The 26,129-nt window shown below is 41.1% G+C and overlaps 1 protein-coding gene across 1 annotated transcript in view; it reads right to left on the bottom strand.

Moving 5' to 3' along the window:
• The window catches only part of LOC149068341 (apolipophorins-like), a 112,754-nt gene that overhangs the window by 66,607 nt on the left and 20,018 nt on the right, over positions 1-26,129 (bottom strand). Inside the window, exons 4-9 of the mRNA XM_089251851.1 lie at positions 22,058-22,285; positions 18,256-18,414; positions 10,789-10,993; positions 7,519-7,765; positions 2,780-2,945; positions 697-879 (exon numbers count right to left, since the gene is read on the bottom strand). Of these exons, the coding sequence (XP_089107977.1) occupies positions 697-879; positions 2,780-2,945; positions 7,519-7,765; positions 10,789-10,993; positions 18,256-18,414; positions 22,058-22,285 (1,188 nt within the window). The remainder of the gene's footprint in view (positions 1-696; positions 880-2,779; positions 2,946-7,518; positions 7,766-10,788; positions 10,994-18,255; positions 18,415-22,057; positions 22,286-26,129) is intronic.

Raw genomic sequence — 26,129 nt, 5'->3', positions numbered from 1 at the left:
AGCTGTTAAAAACCTTCGTATAGTTTACGAACACCCTGTATATTAGTGAGTTTTTGGAAAGAAAAACAGCCAAGTTGGGTTGACAATTGAAACCGGCGGTCAATTTTACAGAGATGATTCACTTGATTACAAATACAACGCCACAACAGGCAAATTGCCCAACGAGGTGGCTGACCTAAGAACATCATGGATCCCCGAGCCATTTTTTGGAGGCCCTACCTACTACTGCTACACCACACATGCACTCCCCCAACCCCCAACCCCGCGGAACCCCCCAATGAATCGGTACATGATTTGTTGGGGGGGTACAGATTATACAGTGATAGTGCAGTGCCGTCTTAACGCATGACAAGGGGGCCTCAAGAGAAGAGGGGCCTCACGAAAATGAGATCTGGTTGAAATTTTCTAGGATTTACCAGGTAGGGCCTTCGAAAAACCAGGGGGCGCATGATACTCTTAAGACGGCCTTTCAATAGTGACGGGAAAAAAAATTACCCTGGTCAGTGCATAAAAAACGTATTACTTTATACTTCAATGGATGATTTTTTTTTATGCATTTCTGGAAGTATAACTGTGTAATATACTGAATTACCCGTTTTCCTCAAACAAGAATAAATGCACATGATATTTTTGCTCACTTGCGCAAATTATAAAAATTACTCGTCCTCAAGTTTGTACAAAAGGAGTAAAAGGTACCTCTTCTTCTTTATCTGTTGACGATGGCTCGCAGTTTCCTTCGATGTAGCTCTCGAGGTTCGAAATGACATCCTTGATACATGGTTTCGTTTCGCATTTATCGTGAGATTTGCAAAATTTGTAGGCCATTGCTGGAACATTGAGAACCGCTCGTTTCATGTTGTGCTTTTTTTCTATCAACGGCTAAAATGAAAATGTTAAAAGTAGAAAAAAAAAACTATTTATTTCAATTATTTAAAAATAATGCATCTGTATATACATAGTGATTCAGAATTCATAGGACAAACTTCAAGGATTTGTAAAACACTCGTTAACAAGTATTTTTCGTCATGGAGTATGTATGCAATGTGGTCGAATATGGAAGGTTGGGATACTAATACTGTAATAAAATACGTTGGTGGGTCATTAATGTGTCACTAAGTTTATCGAGATGAAACCCCAAATGTTTCAATGGGAATCGCGTACACAATGTCCAAAAAATGGACCCGCAAAGTGAAATCGAGGGAGAGAGGAGAGATCATGTAAGACGGGTGTCCATGTAATTTGCTCCCCCATATCCAATCTGTTACAGTGGAAATGTAGTGTTTGAGTGATTTCGTATTTCCCTGCAAAAATTGAAAAAATATATATGTGTTTTGTATGTATACAGTCGGATACCGTTATAGCGAAACTCTCGTTTTATAACGAACGCTTTTCTAATCCCCCAAATACGTTAACATTGGAACAATGCTAGGTAACCGTGGAATTCCTCTTTAACGAAGTGATTCCGCCGGTCTCTTGGCGTTCGTTATAACGGGATTCGACTGTATTAACCGGGGGGGGGGGTGGCGCATGACGCCTTTGGTGTCCAAACCCTTACCCGCCTGCAACAATACACCTTGCTACTCGTCACATCAAGCCGGAATAAATAATCACTCAATTGCTGGTTTCCTACTTCCGATTTGGAAGACATGTATGGTTCTGTCATTCTCCTTATTCATTATTCGTACAGAGATCATAGTAATCGCGTGAGTGGATAAGATGAATAATCACAAGCATTTTATGTCATACCGTACACCGCCCGGGCTTTATCGACCATTGTCAATGTTAGCCTTTACCCCGGCTGAGGGGCTGAACGGTGTCGGGTGCTTTATTACGCATGTATAAATTACATATGTGCACACACACACACGATCATAGGCGTAGAATGTTACAAAATTTGCTAAACGTCTCAAATATTGCCGCCGCCACGCGAACAGAGGCAACACACACACCAGCTAAAGCAGATGTTGCAGATCTGCTTTAGCTGGTGTTGACGGAGGTCTCATTGGGCGCGGTTATATGCTTTTCAACCATGCCTCGACGTTGTCGACGGCCAAAGGGACTTGTTGTTGCGGGCTCCCAGTTGAGCCTTCATTTCTCGGTTGAGCTTTTGCCGCCTTATTTCGGAGTTGCAGACCGGCCCAAGTGCCGGCCAAAAGGACTTTGTGTTGCGGGTTCCCAGTTGAGCCCTCAGCGCTCGGTTGAGCTTTTTCCGCCTTATTTAGGAGTTGCCGAATAAGCGGCAAAACATCTGTTGCTCTTGCTTAAACTTCTTTTCATTATGAATCATCATTTTATGAATGTGTTTAAAAGCACAATCAGGCTCGGATTCCACTTTTCGCCCTCAATGAGGCAAGTGGGACCAACGCCCCACTAAAATACAAAATTAATCTTAATTTGAAATTAACTAGCCCTGTACATAATGCTGGTAGTATTAAAGAAGTGACAAACCATTGTAAAGGCATGTGCATGTCGGAAACGCATTGTTAGAAAACCACGGTAACCGAAGTAAACATTCCGAAAGTGATAGTTGAGGCCCAGGAACCACTGTTTCCCGACGGTTTTTCGCTCATTTTGGGCATTTACCCAGCTCCGACGAACTTTTAAAGTAGCCTGTCGTTCAATCCCGGTACTGTTTGGTATATATATGGAAAATTTGGCGACGATCGTTCTAAAATTGTAGATTTGTATAAAGAACATACATACATACTTTCACATTTATATGCTGTCACTGTTATTATATATAAGATGTCTCGTACAAAAAAGTACACTCATCACTTACCGCTACTGCTTCCAATGCACCCTCATCCGGATTAGAAACGAATGGGATTGCTGCCAGCCAGAGTAAAGTTTCAGTTTCTGAAATTCTGTTGCTCAACGCGAGTTTCGCCAACATTTTCATTGCACCTCCGGTCGCTGCAGCTTTCAAGGAATCCACGAATATGCCCCTTTGTAGAGAAAAATATACAAAAAATTAGTTGAATTAAAATTACATATTTTATCAAATATAAGATGAATTTTCTTCCATTCACGCAGCGTAAAAAGACGCAAATTCTGTTTCAAGTAATGCAATACGTAATGATCAGTTGCTAGTGATCGTTCCACATGGAACGAGCCTCTCGACCACTCGCATCTTGCTCCGTTAATGTAGCGTCCAACGATGTCTGGAAACAAACATCGTCTTAGCTTAGATGGCAGAGCACGCGTCCAGCAAGCGAGAGACCGGGGTTCGGGTCCCCGTGGGGGCAGTGATGAATTTTCATCCTTGTAATCTTCATCTCCACAAATAACCAGTCTTTCAATAAGTGGAGAGGACATTTCTACATACCATATAAAAAACATTCTGCTATCTCAGCGATAATCCCATGATCACGCCCATATCAGAAATGTGAATTTTTTTCACAAAAAATCACGCTACTCCGAAATCGCGTGACTCAGGGCGGCGTAAATATCTATATATATAAAATTTATGACATGAATGTCGCTCTCCACTTGTTAATACAAGATATATAAAAGACTGGATGTTGTGAAGATATTTATTATTTGAGATGTTACTTTTTTAAGGAAGGAAAAAACTCATCTCTGCCTCTACCGGGAGTCGAACCCGGGTCCCTCGATTGCCGGACAAGTGCTCTGGCCACTAAGCTACAGAGGAGATAGAGATTTTCCTTCGCTAGAGCGTGGACGAGTGCTCTGGCCACTAAGCTACAGAGGAGAGAGCACTCGTCCACGCTCTAGCGAAGGAAAATCTCTATCTCCTCTGTAGCTTAGTGGCCAGAGCACTCGTCCGGCAATCGAGGGACCCGGGTTCGACTCCCGGTAGAGGCAGAGATGAGTTTTTTCCTTCCTTAAAAAAGTAACATCTCAAATAATAAATATCTTCACAACATCCAGTCTTTTATATATCTTATATATAAAATTGATTTTCTGTCTGTCTGTGTGCGTGTATGTTCTCCATACAAATCTACAATTTTAGATCGATCGTCGCCAAATTTTGCATATATACCAAATGGGACTCGACTTGAACGATAGGCTACTTTAAAATTTCGTCAGACCAGGGCAAATGCCCCAAATGGGCAAAAAACTGTCCGGCAACAATGGTTTTTGGGCCTTAACAATCACTTTCCGAACGTTTACTTTGGTTACCGTGGTTCCCTAGCAATGCGTTTCAGACGTGTATATACCTTTACAACGGTTTGTCACTTCTTTAATCCTGTTAGTATATCTATAATAGTTTATGCCTTTATAATGGTTTGCCACATTTTCAATATACTTTCAGTAATGAGGCTTTTTGAATAGACGTCATAATCATCATCAGCATCGCTTTGAGAGTCAGGAAAAGGGTGATCCTCATAGAAATCAGTGCTAAAATTGTCGATTTTACTGTAGAAATGCGGAAATTAGTGGGATTTTCCGCACAATCAATAATTTTAAAAATTGTATTGAATTCTCGATTTTTGAAATATTCAGTTCGCTTAGAGATATACGAAGCCCAGGAGATTAAATATGAAGTAGTAGTAGCCAAACCTATACTTTTGAGTTGGATATTCGAGCAATATCATTGATTTCATTTATATCTTCTCAAGTATGAAAATGAATGTCTCCATATTGTCTCTTTTGATATTTATTTGCATAAATTCATGTGGGTTAGGATATTTTAAAATTAGTTATGAGCCCGTGAAAAGTGCATCGAAAAAATTCCACAGCTTTAACTAAGGATTTTTGGAAGCTGTAACAGACAGATGGATAACTTGAAGTTCAGGGGGGGGGGGGTCGAAATGCCTAGCACCCCTTAAAAAAAGAAAAATATATATTCATTTCTACGTTTCTGTGTAAATCTAGATTTGTTTATTTCATGAATCGCGCAGGTCGCCATATTGGTTAACTTGGACACGGTTTGTATGTCCCTCAAGAAAAAGAGAGGGAGATATCACGTGATCCAAAAAAGCCTCATTGAAGAAAACCCGGGCAGCGCCGGGTATTATAGCTAGTAAATATATATATATATTGTCTATTCAAATCTAATTACGTGAGTGACTAGGAAGAAAAATTAATCAAAGATTATACAGTAATATCAATATAATTCACAACTTTCCCCCAATATCCTTCTCCAAACAAGGTATCCTAAAACTATCGAAAAAACTGAAACCCTATTCTTTTGAGCCCGACGACATCCCAAATTCTATTCTTAAATTCTGTGCTGATGAAGTCACCGACTATCTTTTAATCCTGTTCAATGTTTCACTAAATTCTGCTACTCTCCCGAACGACTGGAAAATCAATAAAATTATTCCTATCCACAAATCGGGTTCACTTTCCAATCCCCTTAACTTCAGGCCAATAGCAATCACCTCCTCCTGCTGTAAAATCTTCGAACATGTTATAGCAAAAGAAATCCGTACCCACTTGGACTCCATCAACTTTTTTCCCCCAACCAACACGGCTTCAGACAATCTCTTTCTACTACCTCCCAACTGACCCTCTTCATCCACGACCTCTCGGGAGCCATTGATATAAACTATACAAACTGATATCGTTTTCCTAGATTTCTCCAAAGCCTTTGATAAAGTTCCCCATGATAAACTTCTCATCAAACTCTCTTTCCTGAGCCTTAACGTACAATTACTTAATTGGGTGGAGGCTTTCCTAAAACATCGCAAACAGTTTGCCTATTTTAATGATCATAACTCCCCATCCGCCCCCGTAAAGTCTGGGACACCTCAAGGATCGCTCCTCTCCGTTACTTTTCTTAATTTACATCAATGACCTTCCACAATCCCTAAAGTGCAACACTAGATTATTTGCTGATGACTGTGTCATTTACCGTATCATTCACCATCAATCTGATCAAGAACTTCTCCAACATAACCTGGCCTCCATCGCTGACTGGTGTTCCCTATGGCAAACGCCAATGAATATCTCAAAAACGGTTCACATGAAAGTCACTCGTAAACTACTTCCTCTTGAATACTAATACTCCATCAATAATTTAACGTTATCCCTTATTTATTATTATTTATTTTAGTTTCTCATATCAAATACCTTGGTGTCATAATTTCAGCCGACCTACGTTGGAACAAACATTTTTAAGTCTTAACAAACTTTTCTTCCTCCGCCGCAATCTTAAACACTCCACTAGGGATATCAGACTTCTCTGTTACCAAACTTATATCTCCCCCGTCCTTTCCTACGCCGCTGAAATTTGGGACCCCTACACCTCCAGTAATATAGACAAACTCGAATCAATCCAAAATAAATCCGCCCGATTTGTTCACGACTGCTGGTCATCCTTCGTTTCGCTACTCTGTTTTCGTCTCATTTCTCGATTAACATCTATATATATAGTGTGTGTGTGTGTGTGTGTGTGTGTGTGTGTTCTCTATACAAATCTACAATTTTAGATCGATCGTCGCCAAATTTTGCATATATACCAAATGGGACCCGACTTAAACGATAGACTACTTTAAAATTTCGTCAGAGCAAGGCAAATGCCCCAAATGGGCAAAAAACCGTAGGGCAACAATGGTTGTTGGGCCTCAACAGTAACTTTCCGAACGTTTACTTTGTTTACCGTGGTTATATGATGCAATTAGCCGGACCTACTTTTGAGTTGGATATCCATGCAATAACATTGATTTCAACTTTTTATTTATATCTTCTCGAGCATGAAAATTAATGTCTCCGTATTGTCTTTTAATATTGAACTGCATAAATTTATATAGTTTAGGTTGCTTTAAAATTAATTATGGGCCGTAAAAAGTACATTGAAAAAAATTCCACAGCTTTAATTAAGCATTTTTTGAAGCAGAAACAGGCAGAGATGGATAACTTGAAGTTCAGTGGGGGGGAATCGAAATACTTAGCGTCCTTAAAAAAGGGGGGAAAATATATTCATTTCTACGTTTCTTTAAATCTAGATTTGTTTATTTCATGAGTCGCGCAGAAAGTCACCATATTGGTGAACTTGGACACGGTCCAAGTTCATTGGAAAGGGATTGTGGAAGGTCATTCCTCAAAGAAAGAGGGAGATATCACGTGATCCAAAAAAGCCTCATTGAAGAAAACCCGGGCAACGCCGGGTATTATAGCTAGTTATTTTATAAAATTTATCATGATCATCTCAACATAGATAGTTCTGGTATCCTAGCCAAACCATTCCACATCTCTAGAAGACTCGACCATTCCCTTAAATCAAAACCTATTTTTGCTTCCACTGACTGCTTTAAATACAGCTTCTTTCCTCATACCATTGGTGAATGGAACAAACTCCCAAGCTCTATTGTCGAATCTCCTACTATCACCAGTTTTTTGTCCAATATCAAACAATATCTTTGTCATTTTCAATCGCGTCCTCTTGTATAGGCTCCAGGGACAACAATATTGTATAAATAAATAAATAAATGTAAAAAGTTACTGAGGAAGGTTAAATGATTTTGTGCGATGGTGTCAAAAAGTTGCAAATAAACCTCAGATGGTGTGCACGGAAAAACAAAATGACTGCATTGAAAGAACCGAACTCACTTCACTTTGGATTCCTTGCATAGAATTTTCTTTTCCAATGAATCATAAATGGTTTCGATCGAAGTTTCATCAAGGCCTCTTACGTTATGAATAAGTTGGTTGACGACCAGACCTACATCATTTTCTAGTAAATCTTTTGATTTGCCGCATAAATCTTGAATGAGTCTCTCTGCATCCTGAAGAGTCGTTTCTTTGACTTCCGGCTTATAAGTGAACGTAAGCCTCTCTGTTTTGACATTAGACTCCCCTAAAACGAAAATTTGTCAGGAAAAGGAATTATGTTAGTAAATGTATATATACAGGGTGGGGAAAAAAAAGTCCATAAAAACTTTAAAAATTCATAAAAACCGGAAAAATAACCGAAATAAAAACGGTTTGCAGGGTTAGCATCGCTAGGTCACGGTAATTTTTTTTGAGACAAGGAAAAAAAAAACTTTAAAAAATAGCCGATAGGTGGTGCTGACGTACACAAGTCAAAGAAAAGATTCGCAAATAACGAACAGAATGCCTCCAAATCGTTTATTACAGAAGTAACTGTTCCACATGGCCACCACCGCGCCATAGGGGTTAACACATTGCAGGCGAGTCACAAATCCAGCAACGGCAGAGTGCAGCAGGTTCACACATGCACGGTTTAATACGTGAACTGGATTAGGATAATCATCTCATTTGCATATTTCCACCGAAGTCGCTCGTACCAGCGCCACCTATCGGCTGTTTTTTATGGAGGGGGGGGCGGGTTTCCTGTCTTTAAAAAAAATTCCCGTGACCCAGCGATGCTAATCCTCCAAACCGTTTTTTTATTTCGGTTATTTTTCTAGTTTTTATGAATTTTTAAAGTTTCTACCGACTGTTTGCCCACCCTGTACATAAAATGTATGTGTGTACACACATCTGAACACAAATGGATTGAGTATAAAACAAGAAACCATGTTGTCAAATTTGCAGAATAGTATTTCTGTTTTGGACCAATTAGAAAATGGTTGCCCTGTTTCTCCTGATGTCAAAGAAATTCCATGTTTGTGCAATATTCACTGATATAGTGGAATTCAAAAAACAGTGGAAAGTTGAGAAAAATAGCTCTAAATGCGGAAAAACCGTTTCACCCGTATTTAACGATGTTTCCCCCCCCCCCTAAATTTCCTCCATTTTTTGAATTCGAATATCCGAATGAATATTGCATTTAGAAACATGGACTTTTTTTTTCTTTTGCGTTAAGGCAGGCAGGGCAACAACTTTCTACGACGGGGTTTTGAGGTGCACACACGGGAACTGTATAAAAAGTTGTTTTTTATTTCATTATCTATACAGCCCCTAGTAATATGAATGACATCTTAGCATACCAGAAACTTTTTCTTATTAGAAGTATGCATCCAGGATAAACGGTACACCAGTAAAATGCCATACCCCCCTGTTTGGTTATGCATCCTGTATTATGTAGTTTTTCAACCTCTCTTTCTGAACCCAAGGAATGTCTTAAGTAGAATGTCTGAAACTATTTGACGAAACTCTTGTGTCCCGTATTACGGGACATTCCTTTAATTTTAGCTGTTCAAATTTTTTTATACAATAAATATTGAATTTGTAATTCATGACTAACGTCATGAATACGTGTCGTTTTCATAATATGTAAATTATATTGTGATAATTAATGCTATAATTCTCACATTTCTGCAGGGTTTTTTTTTTTCTTGCAATTTTTCAGCAATTTTAATAACTCCTGGCTGCGTTGCTGATGACAATTGGCATGTCCCGTATTTTACCCTATTTAAGATCCCAGTTTAATGTATTTTTCCTCAATGAAATATGGGCATCTTTGTTTATGGCGATTTGTAGCAATCCTTCGTTTCCACGATCTTGCGGCAATTAGAAAACTCCATTTAAGGCAATAAATTGGTTTTTTTTAATTAAATTTAGTGATACCCCGTATTTATCACGTCCCGTAGGATCGCCATTCAGCGCCTCCTAGAAATAGAAGGCCTCCGCACGCTGTTTGTGACGTCAGTAAGTAGTTCATTTTCCCTCTCAGAATATTCAGGGAAAAAAAATTCCCTGCTCGTGTCAGTATCATCATTGTGCGGGAAAAAAAGTGATCGGGATCAGAGTTGGTGATTTCTATTCCCCACATCCAATCGCTATGCGGTATGTGTGAGCCAATTAGGAAGATTCTACTCCAAAATAAGAAGAAACGAAATAAGATACTGTGTTTCAAAATGTGGCAAACTTGCTAGGTTGTCTGAATGACGTTTATGGCAACCCTTGCGGAGGCCTTCTACTTCTAGAAGGTGCTGGATTAATACGTACGTCCAAATGTTTAGTTACATTACATCAACTACGAAATCATTAGTCAATGCATTGGGCCGGTTCTTCCAGCCCAATGCATGACTAATGACTAAGGCAAGAATCAATCATCCTGCATTTTATGAATATTTGTCACAAAATAACAAATACTAGCATGTATTTTAAGACAACGACCAGGTTACAGAGATGTTCACCATGATATACAGTACTATGTTAAAAAAAAGGAAATTCATTTTTAAGGGGTCTCACATACCTTTTAACATGACGAAACCTATGCTCTAATAGAAATATCATTAAAAATACTATTTAACCATCGATTTATTCCAAATTTTTTACACATATTCTTGATTGTATGTGCTATCCTATGCTGGTATACAGTTTTGCGTATCTTAGATACTTAATTTGTTTGTAAATTTTCCAAAAAAATGCATTAAAAACAGCTTGCGCGCATGATAAAATACCATGGGCATCAATGTAATTGAATAAAAATTGTTTAAAAAATAAAGGAAACTGTTCAATTCATGAAAGGAAGCAAAAAGGGTTGAGATTTCATTGATTCGATCTTATTTGAAATTAAATTTTAATTTAAAAAATTTAGGAATTTAAAATTTAAATTTCAAAATTTAATTTCAAATAAGATTGAGTCAATGAAATCTCAACCTTCCGCTTTATTTCATGAATTGAACAGTTTCCTTTATTTTTTAAACAATTTTTATTCAATTACATTGATGCCCATGGTATTTTATCATGCGCGCAAGCTGTTTTTAATGCATTTTTTTGGAAAATTTACAAACAAATTAAGTATCTAAGATACGCAAAACTTTATACCAGCATAGGATAGCACATACAATCAAGAACATGTGTAAAAAATTTGGAATAAATCGATGGTTAAATAGTATTTTTAATGATATTTCCATTAGAGCATAGGTTTCGTCATGTTAAAAGGTATGAGACCCCTTAATGACCTACCTAATGAATGTGTTGCTGGACTGGTATCTTTAGTCGAACGGTACTGCAATTTCACTGCACCGTTGGCTCTGATTGCGTATCCCATATGAGGAAACGGTCCAAGTGAATGATTCTCAGAGCAAGAAACTTCATGAGTAACTCCGTCTTTTACAACGTAATCACAATCGAAACTTTCATTGCTCATGATAGGCAAGTGTTGAAATATCTAGATACATAATGTAAGATACAAACACATAAGTTTATAAAGGGACATGCAAGTTACACTCTCAGAAATATGCGTTTCTTATGCTGATAGATGTCAAAAGAAAATTTATACATCGAAGTCACAAATGACCGGTGCTTTCGAGGTTTGTGCTCCTTTATTTCATCATTGTATCTGTATGTATAAGGTATGCATATGTTCAAGAAGTAGTTCCCAAACCTTTCTAGACCAAAGAGTACTATTTAGGGGAAAAGTTCACGAGACGAAACACTCATTTTCTCCTGCACCGTGCACGTTTTTTATTCAATGAATTTCCATGGAAATTGAGATAAGCAATGGTTGTGTAAACCTGTGTTTCTCGACCTTTCTGAGCCCAAGAACCAGTAAAATGTCTAAAACAATTCGACGGACCACTTGCGTCCCGTATTACGGGACATTTCTGTATTTTTAGGGGTTCTGAATTCTTTTTTGAAATGCATTTGTGCCGCTTTTTTCAATGATATATATTTGAATTTATGATTTTCACTAAAATCGTTTAAAAATATCAGTTCTTTTGTGTTGAAAATATCAATTCTTTAAGACTTTCACTATCGGACTCCTAGTCGGAGAGGGATAGTCCCCAACCTCTAGCGCATAGTTTCCCAAACTTTCTATTCCATCGCCCCCTTCTTCAGGAATTCTTTCCTCTCAAGGCCCCCCCCCCTCCGCACTCAAGTGAACCCATGGGATCCTGTGTTATATCTGTAGATTTTATCTCCCCCCCCCCCGACCATTCCATCGCCCACAGGGGGCGATGTTACCCACTTTGGGAAACTGCTCTACCGTGTCGAGACGAGGGTACGGGGGCCGACACCGTAGGGACAAAGCTCTCACTGTAGTGTGCGATTATCTTAGACCATCCTAGAGTAATTCAGACAGATCGTGCCCAAATAATAGTGACTCGACGCATGGACATTCACTGTCCGAAATCGATAGAAAATGGACGTTTTTTTACGTTCGAGAGTGTCAATTTTGACCTGAATATGTGTTATAAATCAATGTGATTCAGGAGCGTCACGATAATAGGTCAGATTTTAAAGCAAAATAACTTCAAACCATTGGTTCCCAACCTTTTTTAGTTCATTTCCTCAACACAAGGGCTGGCCACGCGACATCAACGGGCTCATCAAAGCAAACTAGCCAGAAAAATGACTGCAGAAGTGGCCCAGCACCCGGGCTGACCACACGAATCGACGGGCCATCTCATCCAACTAGCCAGCATAGCGATAATAAAAAAAGTGGCACAGCGCCTGGGCTGGTCACGCAGAACTGACAAACTCACTCGAGCCATCTAGATAAGGACATACAGTGAAGAAAAAAACAATTCAAAACATATTGTACATATCCGAATATCAAACAATGCACAAAGGCTCTGTCTCCCATGATAATTTTATATTGGTTGAATAAAACATCCTGAGGGGACTTCTGGGACCGGGATGCGGGGGTGTGACTGGTGGCCCCTAGGCCGTCACTCGGGTTTGTGAGCCCGGGATGGGGGGTGCGGCTGCTGTCTCAGAAGAGAGACAACCTTGAAGACCAGGCTTCGCGCTTGCAGCTAGGAATTTTAGACAGAGAGTCGAAAGTGTAGGGAGGGGGCGCTTGCTGGTGGCTCACCTTTGGGCACCCCGGCTCTCCCCAGCACGATCCAACCCACAAGGGTAAAAGGCTTACATCCCGGAAGGGACAGAGCCTGGATCGTATCTGGTCTGACGGAGTCATTACACACACACACACACCATATAAGAATTTCTTGAATTCATTTTCATTTATTGTTTGGTTAAATGTAGAAAGCTCTTGGAATTGTTACTAAATACTAAATTCACCTATAATTGATTCTATAGGGTGATTCAGAAAAGATGGGGGAAAAAGGTGATAGTACACACTAATACAAACAATTGTCATCAGAGAACGCATGGTCTAACATGAAACGCAAACGCACTAGCGTGTTTCGAAACGGCCGCCCCGCAAAAACGTTAAAACGGCATTCCTGTTGCAATTTATCGGGAGAAAAAGAACACCACGCTTGCAAATGTAACCTGCGGAAGAAGAAGAAACCGTATGCATCGGTTCTGGCAGTCCTTGTACAACCTGCATCAGACCGGGAAGCAAGAAAGGATCCCGTTTCGCACAGCTGCCGATGCATGCGCGCAAATGTTTTCGGATTGGGCAACCGTCTGGGGGGGGGGGGGAACGCACGACGTACAATCCTGCTGCCTCTGTGGTACTTCCGTTTGCAGCTCAGCAAAAATGAAATCCATGTCTGTTTTTTTTTTCAGTATTACTGAAATGCGACATTATCCCGTACGTTATAACTGTGAAAACGGTTGGGCACGCTGGAATAACTTCACGGGGCTGGCGTCCGCGCCTTTTAACGGGAATGCCGTTTTAACGTTTGCGGAGCGGCCGTTTCGAAGAAACGCGTTTGCGTTTCATGCTACACCATGCATTCTTTGATGACAATTGTTGCTATTGGTGTGCACTATGGGGTCATTCAAGTATTACGTCAGTATCGGGGGGGGGGGCGGTTTCTGATTTGCTGACTTTTGATGACAAGGGGTTTGGATGATGCTTACGTCATCAACCACCCTTTATGAAGCTATGAAATATTCTTAATGGCATCTTATTCGGTGCGCCAAAAACGAGAAAAATCTTTCGCGAGTTTGTGGGCATTTGAACTAACATATTCTCCCCTTACAGGACCACTTCAGCGAGCTCTAAATGTTTCACGGATCCTTCAAGTGCTATGGAAATGTTTCCGGGCCGCTCAAGTGCTCTGGAACTGTGCAACGCATCACTCAAGTGACCCGTAATTATGCCACTGATCACTTAAGTAATCTGCAAATGTTTCGCGGTTAACTTGAGTGATGTAGAATCGTACTGGAAGCCGGTTAAGTGTTCTAAAATTGTGCCACATATCACTCAGGGGATCTCTAAATGTGCCACGGATCGTTTAAGTGTGGAATCGTAAGATCGTTCTGGAACTGTGTCGCGGGTTACTTAAGTGATCTTTGAGGCCCTTTGATCTGAGAATGTGCCGCTTAGTTCATTTTTAGAAAATTGGGTTTGAGGGGGCAAGCCACATCAGATAACCTTCAGGGCCACATTTGGTCCGCGGTCAAGGGTTTACCATATATGGCTTAAAGAGTGAGTCGCAATGAATTCCTTGAAGAGAAATTTTGAGTTCTTACCCTTCAAATAGCATTGAAATTAACAGAAATTGATTATAATAACATATAAAGGTATTTTCTTTCGAAATTTTAATTTTTTTAATGTTTTTTTTACATTAAAAAAATTTTTTTTTCGTCTGTGGGAAGGCGCAAGAGCCCCTATGCCCCCTTAGCGTACGTTTCTGGTCCCACCAATATGCGTTAGGAGGTAGGGGGCAGTGCTGATGTGAAATTTTACTAGCAAGGGGGGATGAGGTCAGAGTTTTGCTGACAAGGAAAGGGAGGTGGTCAAAAATGGCTAAATATTTCCTGACGTAATACTTGAACGGCCCCATTTACCTCTTAAAGTTTTTTCCATCTTTTTTCTGAATCACCCTGTATAAACTTTGTTTGTCATCATAAAGGAAGATACAAGTGAAGTGATGAATGGAATTTTTTTGTTTTTTAACTTTTAGCCTACTTCTAATTTTTGTTTTTAATTTCGAAAGTGGAAAAATATCCTAAAAATGCCCTAAAACCTCAGAAAATGCCTTAAAAGTGAAAAAGTATTGAAAAATGCAAAAAAATAAAGGAAAAAAAGCGAATATCATCAACATACGAGCCCTGTGGTTATGACTCTTCCATAAAGAGGTTCCCACGAAATATTACGATAAATGGTAAAAGTACACGTGAAAGTTGAAATTAGGTAAATTATATGCATTAAAAATTCATTTTGCATAAAGATGTGAGCTTTCTATAAAAGAAATGAATTTCGAAGAGAAGGTAGGAGAAGTAATTTTAAAAAAATCGGCAGAATCTCAATGGCTTCATTGCAGTATAAGTTGATGTACAGGGAAAACAACTTAACATAGTCCAAAGCTCCACAAGCACGCGTACATATTATCGTCGGAAAATAAACTGAAGAGCCAAAAAAAACTGGTTCAGGCATGCGTATGCAAATAAAGAGATATAGAACCAATCAGAGTACGGCACTGCGGTCGGCAACGCCTATATAACACAAGTGTCTGTTGTTAGATCGATTACTGCTGCTACAATGGCAGGTTATCGAGATTTAAGTGAGTTTGAACGTGGTGTTATATTCGGCGCACGAGAGATGGGACATAGCATCTTCGAGGTAGCGATGATATTTTGATTTTCACGTACGACCATTTCACGAGTGTACCGTGAATATCGGGAATCCGGTAAAAAATTAAATCTACAACATCGCTGCGGCCGGAAAAAGATCATGCAAGAACGGGACCAACGACGAGAATCATTAAACTTGACAGACGTGCAACCCTTATGCAAATTGCTGCCGATTTCAATGCTGGGCCATCAACAAGTGTCAGGGTGCGAACCATTCAACGAAACATCATCGATATGGGCTTTCGGAGCGGAAGGCCTACTCGCGTACCCTTGATGGCTGCACGACACAAAGCTTTACGCCTCGCCTGGGCCAGACAACACCGACATTGGACTGTTGAGGACTGGAAACACGTTGCTTTGTCTGACGAGTCTCTGTTCCAATTGCTTCGAGCTGATGGACGTGTACGGGTATGGAGACAACCTCATGAATCCATGGACCCTACATGTCAACAGGGGACTGTTCAAGCTGGTGGAGGCTCTGTGATGGTATGGGGCGTGTGCAGCTGGCGTAATATGGCACCTCTGATACGTCTAGATACGACTCTGACAGGTACGTAAGCATCCTGTCTGATCACCTGCACCCATTCATGTCCATTGTGCATTCCGACGGACTTGGACAATTTCAGCAGGACAATGCGACACCCCACACATCCAGAATTGCTACAAAGTGGCTCCAGGAACACTCTTCTGTCTTTAGACCTAAATTAGGCCACCTAAATCCCCAGACATGAACATTATTGAACATATCTGGGATGCCTTGCAACGTGCTGTTCAGAAGAGATCTCCACCCCCCCCCCCCTCTTACTCCTACGGATTTATGGACAGCCCTGCAGGATTCATGGTGTCAATTACCTCCAGCACTACTTCAGACATTAGTCGAGTCCATGCCACGTCGTGTTGCGGCACTTCTGCGTGCTCGTGGGGGCCCTACACGATATTAGGCAGGTGGCACCAGTTTTTTTGGCTCTTCAGTATACGTTAAATGTAATATTGAAAGAGTTGTTAAAAGTTGAACAGTTCCTGCAGAAATTTCACGAGTCTTCTCTGAAACAAATCATGAATAAAATCAATATATTTTCTGTGTACAGTCGCCCTTCGATATTCGCGGGGGTTCCGTTCCGGGGGTGACCGCGAATGCTGAAAATACACGAATAACCCAAACCATAAACTTTTGTTTTTTAAGCATCTCGTTTATACAGTACTATTTGCTTTGTGTGGAAGAAGTGGGGGACTCCAGTGATTTTAATCCACGTTTCCCTAAAGAACAATATAATGTCTGTTAATTTGTTACCGTATAGCAACAAAAGTAACATGGTTTCCTCTGCCAATTTTTCTACCGGTAAAACACGTACCACAGATGGGTCTATTTTTCATGAAACCAATCCTTTGCTAATTTAAACTTATAAAACCCTTTACTGTGTTTCTCGCAATGAACCTTTCTACTAATTTTTAATCTTGATCATCTTGATGGGGTTCAGAAATAATCAGCTCCTTTGATCCCTCCTGAGTCGATATCTGAATCGCTGTTAATTGCACGGTATTTTTCTAATCTCTTCTATGCCTACATCAGCAAACCCTTCTCCATTAACAATCCAGAAAAGGTGTTTGTTTTCGATGTCATAGTTTTTCTATTATTACATGAAAAATACTGGAGAAACCGCGAGGCACCCAGGCTCTGTCGCATGAAGCAACGTAAGCACTTCGCCCTCCCCCGGGAGGAGGGGGGGGGGCATCTCTGGCAATAGTCAAAGTGGGCAATGTCGCCCCCAGTGGGGGATGGAATTATCCAGGGGAGATAAAGGCTACAAATATAACATAGGATCCTACAGGTTCGCTTGAGTTGGGGGTTGGTGGGGCGTTGAGAGGAAAGAATTCCTGGAGAAGGGGGGCGATGGAACAAAAAGTTTGGGAAACTATGCGTTACAGGTTGGGGACTCCCCCATAAACCCCCTCTGACTAGTAGTCCGATAGTGCCCAAATCTTAGAGAACAACACAAAAGAAGTAATATTTTCAAACGTGATAATACACGATCAGTTAGTTTTTTATGTCTTATGATAATAAATTAATAAGGGGTCTCAGGGGAGTTTATGTTGGTTAATTAATCCATTAAAAACGGTCTCTTACTGTTGGGAGTAAATTAATTATTTACAGTGGTTAATTAATTCATTAGGTGATTATTAAACACAGTAATTATTAAATAATTCTAACTAGTGGACCCTAGGTTGTAGTTAAATTTATGAGTTTTAAAGGGACGGAATATTTACTGTTCTTTAGTTTGGAAGTGCTATCCAGGGGCGTACGAAAGATCGACCTTTTGAAGGGGCACAAAAGGATTGAAGGGGGGGAGGGGGCACACACAAAGGTTTTCTCTCCGAGAAACTTTGAGTTGTTACCACCCTTCAAAAAGCGTTCAAATTAACAGAAATCGGTCAAAATAGCATATACAGTCGACGCTCGATATAACGATCCCCTTCGTCCTGTCGAAAACGGTCGTTATATCGAAAGTAAAACGTACGTGATAGCAGTTCTATGAAAAAAAATTTGTGACTTATCCTACCAGTCGTTATAATGGAATGGTCGCTATGGGGTCGTTATAACGACCGTCGACTGTAAAAGGGGTTTCTTTTTTCGATGTTTTTACCGAAATATTTCTTCTCATTGTTAGTTGGCTTGTGACGGCCCCTTCCCACACACTGCATACGCCTCTGGTGCTATCCACTATAGAACGAACACTTCGCATATAAGTGCAAAGATGCAAGGAATTCGTTTCAAAGTGCAAACTACAATATATTCGAATCATAGTTCCATGTACCAAGTGCAAAGTGTTCGAATTCAAGTGCACTTAATGTTGTTACCCAATCTGTTTAGGCAAAAGTACTATTTTGGTGCTCATTTTTCCACGAAAAAACCAAAAAACCATAAAAACAACTTACAGATTCAGAAGATTCGTACGAGTCGAGAAAAAGGAGTCCTGATTTGCCAGTGATATGATCGGTACATGACGCAATATTTTTTGTCTTGCGAATCGTTATCTTGCCATTATCGATGCCTTTGAAAGTGTAAAAGGTTTCACAATTTCCCAGAATATCGGTCTGCAAATACAAAACACAAAACGAGATGTTCTTATTATGCATATGTCTTCAAAACCGTATACAGTCAAACCTCGTTAGTAGGTCACCCGGATAACGCTTCACTTCACTTACCGGGTCACTTTTTTTATACAAATACAAGGCCACAACGTGCGAAATGCCCAACGAGGTGGCTAAGAGAAAAAAAGATATCCACAGCAAATATGGATGCCATGTATTTCTATCATAAAGCAACTCCAAATTTTAAAAAAAAATTTAATTATAAAAACTAAAAACTATATGTATAAATGATAAAATATAATATACTCAGATTTATGGGTTTTGCCGCCTGTGAGGCTACATGAATTTTGCCGCCCTTCCTCCATTCTAGTCAAAATTTCTTGACTACTCTTTCCTCGAATTTTCCGTCCTGTGCTAATAACCCCCGCTTGGTTCCCTTCCCCTCTCGTGCAAGTACGCCTGTGCCTCTAAGTCACTCTTCTGGTGACTGCTAGTTTCACTCACTCTTTAAGTCACTAAAGTTCTTCACGTGCTTGCACACTGTTTCGGGCACTCACGTGCTTCCACGCACTCTGTTCACTCACCGACGTGGTTCCTTGCTTTACAGGTCACTCTTTTGATCATTTACACGTCTACAGATGCTTTAGATCGCTCTTTTGGTCATTCGCATGCTTTACCACTCTCTTGGTCACTCTTTTGTACATTCACATGCATGCACACGATCTTGGTCACTCACTGACCTGGTCCCTTGCTCTGTAGGTTACTCTTTCGGTCATTCACATGCTTGCTCACGCTCCAAGTCACTCTTTTGCTCACTCACGTGATTGATAACTCTTAAGGTCACTCTTTTGATCACTCATCAACGTAGTCCCTTGCTAGTCTGAGTAGAGGTTGAATTATTGAAGGTTATACAGATTTCTTCCCTTCTACTAGTTTTTTTAGCCACTCATTCCTCAAATTTGCCGATCTGGGCTATAGCCCGCTAAGCCCCCCTGTAAGTACGCAACTGAATACACTACCCATAAAAAAAGTTTATGGCTGTCTTAACTAAGTATGAATATCTGCTCGATTTATCCCGCTATGTCTATCGCACTTCTTTTTATACGTGTCAATTCACAACCCCCGGAGGTAAGCGGTTCCACTTATTAACAACCCTATTATGGAAAAACTCCCTGGAATTGTCCCTTACTGATGTCCCCTTGTAAAATCATTCGATTGACGTTGTAACAATAATTCATGGTCCATCCCATTTATCCCGTTGAAAATTTTGGACACTTTGATCATTTCCCCCAGGCACCTGCGTTCATCCGATGTAAACATATTCAAAAAATGAAGTCTCTCTTCCCGTGGGTTGTTCGAACCAAAATGAGCGACCATGCACTTATCAACGCTAAACGTCATGCTCCATTCATTTGCCCATGCTGCAATCCTGTTTAAGTTGGTCTGGAGCAACTCCCTATCGTTTTGATTCCCGATTACCCCCATTAGCTTTACATCATCTGCGAATTTGCTAGTAATCCCATCGATACCCTGATCGAGTTTATCGATAAAAAGTGAACAAGTATGGCGGGCCAAGGATACTTTCTTGAGGAGCTCCACTTATTTCACTCGTCCAATCAGAGAATACCCCGTTTTACAATCTCGATTGTCTTCTTTGGCATTCTTTCACGTTTTTAAGCTCCCGATAATGCGTCTCCATACTCCGCTTAAAGGGATCACACCTTTGATAAATTTCCACGACATCAGAAACACTTAATAGAATGTACACACACGTAAACTCTGGCCCTTGCCTAACTGGAAGTATCGCCTACCTATTCACACCAAAATATTATTATCACGAGGGCTACTTATGCTCTTGAGGCCACGAGTGAGCTCATGCGTTGAGATGCATGAGTGTCACCTGGAGGTTGTGTCATATTACGGTATATATATAGTCACTCTTAAAATAATAATTATATGATGACGTTCTATTCAATACATTTCTGATCGGTTTTTCATCTTTGGGCAGTTGCTGGATGACCTATGTGTACGCCATTCAGGTTTTTCCACATGGGGGACATGCATTTGCATCATAAAATTACATGTATACCTATGAATTCTTGAGAAGGGAGGATATATAGGCTCCCTTACAAAGTTTATCGGAGAAGCAGGGGGGTCTTTAGTCCTCAGGTCCCGACGTCTATGGCCAACATGTGGTGTAGGTTAGACGAACTTCTACCGATGTACGGACATCACATAATCTGCATCGCGATCATCGAATTTACGAATCAAAGTAAAAACAATTTAGAACTCGAAAGAGTGACGAACTGAAAGTTTCTACGAAAATAAGACGACAGCCGAACAATGTTTTTCGGTAACGGAGAAAATGTCAATGTGTCCCGTGAAAACAGCACGCATGGTCTGCATGTTAAAATTCGTAGATTTGCATCGAAAATGATCTTGACTGTCGCCCAGGTTAACCACCCCCGTTGTAATGAAAGCTTCCGAAACTCTTCCGTGCTAAACTCTTTATAAACGAATACTCTTTGCATCTCTAACACATTAAAAACTCTACCTGCAAATCTATCGCGCAATAGAGGAAATTCTCGTTAAATTCCATACTCGTTATAACGGAATTTATCTGTATTTCATTATCATAATTGGAAAATTTTCTGTATTTTCTCATCCACTTTTCTCGAATTTATTTTTCTAATCACTTGGATGATTTTGGTCGATATACAGGGTGGGCAAAAAGTACGTAGAAACTTTAAAAACCGGAAAAATAGCCGAAATAAAAAATGTTTTGCAGGGCTAGTATCGTTAGGTCACGGGAATCTTTTTAAGACAGTAAAAAAAAATAACTAAAAAACCCCGATAGGTGGCGCTGGTACGAGCGACTTCGGTGGAAATATGCAAATGAGACGGTTATAAGGACTTTCACCCCTAATCCACAACCAGTTCACCGTTGCAAACCGTGTATGGAGACCTGCTGCACTCTGCCGTTGCTGGATTTGCGACTCGCCTGCAATGTATCATCCCCCTGTGGGGATTGTCATGTGGAACACATATTACTGTAATAAACGATTTGGAGGCATTCTGTTCGTTATTTGCGTATCTTTTGACTTGTGTACGTCAGCGCCACCTATCTGCTGTTCTTTTCCTGTCTCAAAAAAATTCCCGTGAGGGGCCATTCAAGTATTACGCAAGCAGATTTTCAGCCATTTTTGACCCCCCCCTTGTCAGCAAAAGTCAGCGAAACACTGCCCCCCCCCCTCCCCATCCCCCGTCAGCAACTTAGAATATTTCATATCTTCAAAAAGGGGTCGTTGATGACGTAAGCAACCTTCAAACCCCCCTCCCCCTTGTCATCAAAAGTCAGCAAATCCGAAACCCCACCCGCCCCCCCCGATGCTGACGTAATACTTGAATGACCCCTGACCTAGCGATGCTAACCCTGCAAACCGTTTTTTTTCCGGGTTTTATTCATTTTTAAAGTTCCTACGGACTTTTTGCCCACACTGTACATGAACACACATTGTTTGTTATTATTTTAGAGACGACTTCTCTAAAGAATCTTTGAGATCCTTGTTTCCATTTCTGAAATAGAAAAAAACATGAATTCCACACATAATATTTAAAAGACAAAATTTATATTTTACATAATTACCTCTCTCATAATTGAATCGTGCATGAGGGTCTTCATAGAGTTCTGCAAAGCCGACAGAATCGCTTTTTGGATATTTTTCGTGTGTTCTGAAGCGGAGGGGTGAGGACATATCACGGGGATCGCTCCATCGTTGAAAGAAAAATGCAATGGGAATTGCATGATGTTTTGCAGGTATGAAGATGTCGGTGCAACGTCAATTCCGTCATGTTTCGCTGCTGCTTCCGTTATCTGCAAAAAAAATTACTTTTTTCAATTCGTTTGTACGCACTTGAGTATACAACACTGTGCGGTTCTCTTCATAGATAAAAAACATATACAGCATATGAAGAATGTCCAAATTACATGCATAAGTGGCTCATCATCTTGATTGTTATGAGGATCTCAATGCAAAATACACTCATGTCCATAAATTAAGGAAAATTCAGAATCACACGGAAGTCGAAATCTAAAGTAAAAATTTCACCTGTAGAATTATCACACACATCTGCAAGAATGATATGCAAATTTCAGGAAGCCACCAGAGGATGCCGATAGTACGTCACAATGACGAGAGTGTAAGAGGGGGGTACATAAGGAATGGTGGCAAAGAAGTAAAATTGTTCACAAGGGTTCTGTAAGGCGCTCAGTGCCATAAGCGAATAGTTATGACACAGAGAACGCATGTGGATGATTTTTTACGTGGTAGAATTATCGGCCGCCTGGAATGTGGGCGTACTCAGATGGAAGTATCCGAGGAACTTGGAATTGCCCAAAGTGTCATCTCTAGGCTTTGGCAACGATTCCAAGATAACGGAAATGTCAGTAGACGTTACAGTACAGGTCGCCCCCGAGTTACAACACCGAATAAAGACCGGTATTTGGCAGTAACTGCCAAAAGAAGCAGACGGAGCACAGCATCCGACCTGTCTCGTCAGCTATCTGGAGTTACGGGTACCACAGTTTCAAGGCAAACCGTGTACAGACGTTGGGAGATATTGGTCTATATGCTCGCAGGCCTGTCAGATGTGTTCCGCTCACGGCAACTCACTGTCGGCAGCGATTAGCCTGGAGTGGAGAACATGCAATGTGGACATGGTCACAGTGGGCGGACTTTCATATGGAGAACGCCAGGTACCCGTTACCACCAAGACAACATCATTGAACGACACCGGTGGTGCAGCATTGCTCGTTTGGGGTGGAATTATACTGGGTTCCAGAACAGATCTGCATGTTCAAACCGGAACCATGAAAGCCCAAATTTATCGGGACATCATTCTGGAACAACATGTACGTTTGTTTAGGGTGCCACGGGCGCAGAATTTGTGTTTATGGATGACAACGCCCGTCCTCACCGAGCAAACATCGTAAACGAATGCCTTGAATCTGAGGATATAACCCGTATGGAATGGCCAGCATTCTCACCTGACTTGAATCCGATAGAGCATGTGTGGGACATGCTTGGCCGACGAGTTGCAGCCCGTCAACCCTCTCCTACATGTGTACCGGAACTTCGGAGAGCATTGCTTGCTGAGTGGAGTGATCTTCCCCAAGATCAGATCGATAATTTGATACTCAGCATGCCTAGGCGTTGTACGGACTGTATTTCATCGCATGGGAGACATACAATGTATTAACCATCATACCAACCATGTAATAGTAAGTTTTTGTAAAGGAGATATTTTTGCAATTTCTCCAGGGAGCAAAAATCGTAGTTTTTATGAATGGTATCATACATACACCATCGTTTTTGTTCTCTATCTTTTGTTTAATAAATGGGCTTTATGAATAAGTAACGTTTGTTTTCTTTCTGAACCTTTATTTGCCGTAGCTGGCATTATCCTTAATTTATGGACATGAGTGTATGTTTGAATTTGGTTCTTTTCATATACCGGAGAACTTGGTTAATTTTCAAATTTTCGGATAATCCAAATTTTAGGATTCTCAGATTGCAGTTTTTGAGCTCATCCGTAAGATTTAAAGAAAACTTGTTGTTAGGAACCATCGAGGCGATTTCGACTCCTAGTGACTCTATAGATCAGTGGTTCTCAATCAGTGGTACTGGGATGTTTCAGGGGGGGGCCCAGAAGAAAATAGAGAAAGGGGGCCATGACAGATGGTTTGGAGGGCTGCAGAGGGCTGAGGAGAGAAATTAAGGTGTAAAGAAATAAAGCTTTCAAGTTCGTGACTATACACGTACAGAATCCAACAAAACCACCCATAAAACCAGGGCCGTCTTAGGTTCCCTAGGATTAGGGCCGAAACTAGATGCTTGGTCACCCAGGGCAAGCGCGCATTTTGACGCCCCTTGTAATGTTGAAGGACAGGTTTCAGAATGCAATTTGTGCTCCCTCGGGTCCAGTGCCCGGGACACGAGACCTGCCTGCTCCCCCCCCCCCTAGTTACGGCCCTGCCTGGGATGGGGTTTTTGAAGCCCCCACCCCCCCGGCTACATTTTTAACAGACCCCTCCTCTATATTAAAAAAAATTATGAAAATCATACCAGGTCCCAGGCTGCAGCTCTGTCAGTCCCACTTTTGCAAGGGGTCATGCCCGGGGTCTCATGTCCATAAGTGACCCCACCTTATGATATTTTGTATAGTACAATAAATTTTTAAAATAAGTAGGAAATATGTAGGCTCTTTATTTCCAGGGACTACCATAGCATCACTTTGCCCAGGGTGCCAATGCTGTTGAGACGGCCCTGAATAGAACTTGGACTATCGGGGAGCTCAATAAATTCTAGGCCAGTGGTCTGGAGGCCAGTCGTATTGGCAAAATTTTCGTTCAGTATAAATTCACTGAAAAAATCAATTCAATACGTATAAAGCTTCTTGATTCTAGATGAGGGTCGCAAACTCTGGGTAAGAAGGGGGCCACGGGCAAAAAAAGGTTAAGAAACACTGCTATAGATCATGGCTCTCCAACCTGGTCCGTCATTCACAACATGTCTCAGTTGTGCTAGGTTCATTCCGGTGCTTTGCAACACCTCTTCTATCCATCTGATGTGCTTGATCTTCCTCTTCCTCCCTGCATTCTTCCAAGCATTACCATTTTTTCTAGTTAGCCTTCTGTACGCATTACATAACCAAAGTAAGATAGTTTCTGTTTAGTGACTGTTGCTTCTAGAGAATAGTCAACCTTGACTTCTTCGATAGCCGATTTGTTAGTCCTCTTAGCTGACGGACTCGCGTCGCGAGGATCCGGGTTCGAACCCCACAGTGGTGGTCGGCTGAAGTTGGTTTTCTGTGGTTCCCAACTTCAAGGCGCGAATGCGAGCCGATCTCCCCGTTAAAAAGTCTCGCCACAGAGAGCAACAGGCCTACAACGTTGCTAATATTCAATCATTACACTTCACTCGCAATTTGAAGTATAGATGGCAGCACTGAAATATCTCTCTCTCACACACACACACACACACACACACACACACACACACACACACACACACACAACACTAGCTACACACTCAGACTGTTAGGTGCACTCACTTTGTTCCATACTCTGCCGCGAAGCTGGGCTGGAAGAGATCTCGGCAACGGGATAAGTCCGGTGGCGGAGACCCTGGCGTTCATTCATTCGGTCCTCTTAGCTGTCCATGGAATTCTAAGCATCCTCCTCCAGCACCACAATTCAAAGGAATCAATTATTTTTATCTGCTTTCCGTAGTGTCCAGCTGCCGCTGTGGTAGTCGAGTGGTTATAGTGACGGACTCGCGATGCGAGGATCCGGGTTCGAACCCCACAGTGGTGGCCGGCTGAAGTTGGTTTTCTGTGGTTCCCAACTTCAAGGCGCGAATGCGAGCCGATCTCCCAGTTAAAAAGTCTCGCCACAGAGAGCAACAGGCCTACAACGTTACAAATATTCAATCATTACACTTCACTCACAATTTGAAGTATAGATGGCAGCACTGAAATGTCATACACACAACACTAGCTACACACACTCAGACTGTTAGGTGTACACACTCACTTTGTTCCAGACTCTGCCACGAAGCTGGACTGGAAGAGATCTCGGTAACGGGATAAGTTCGGTGGCAGAGACCCTGGCGTTCATTCGTAGTGTCCAGCTTTCACATCCATACATTAAGACGGGA

This window comes from Pholcus phalangioides, unplaced genomic scaffold (assembly GCF_987345545.1).
Source record: "Pholcus phalangioides strain wild (caught in Gottingen) unplaced genomic scaffold, Ppha-v1.0 ptg000027l_1, whole genome shotgun sequence".
Classification (NCBI taxonomy): Eukaryota; Metazoa; Arthropoda; class Arachnida; order Araneae; family Pholcidae; genus Pholcus; species Pholcus phalangioides.
This window is presented reverse-complemented; position numbering and strand designations above follow the sequence as displayed.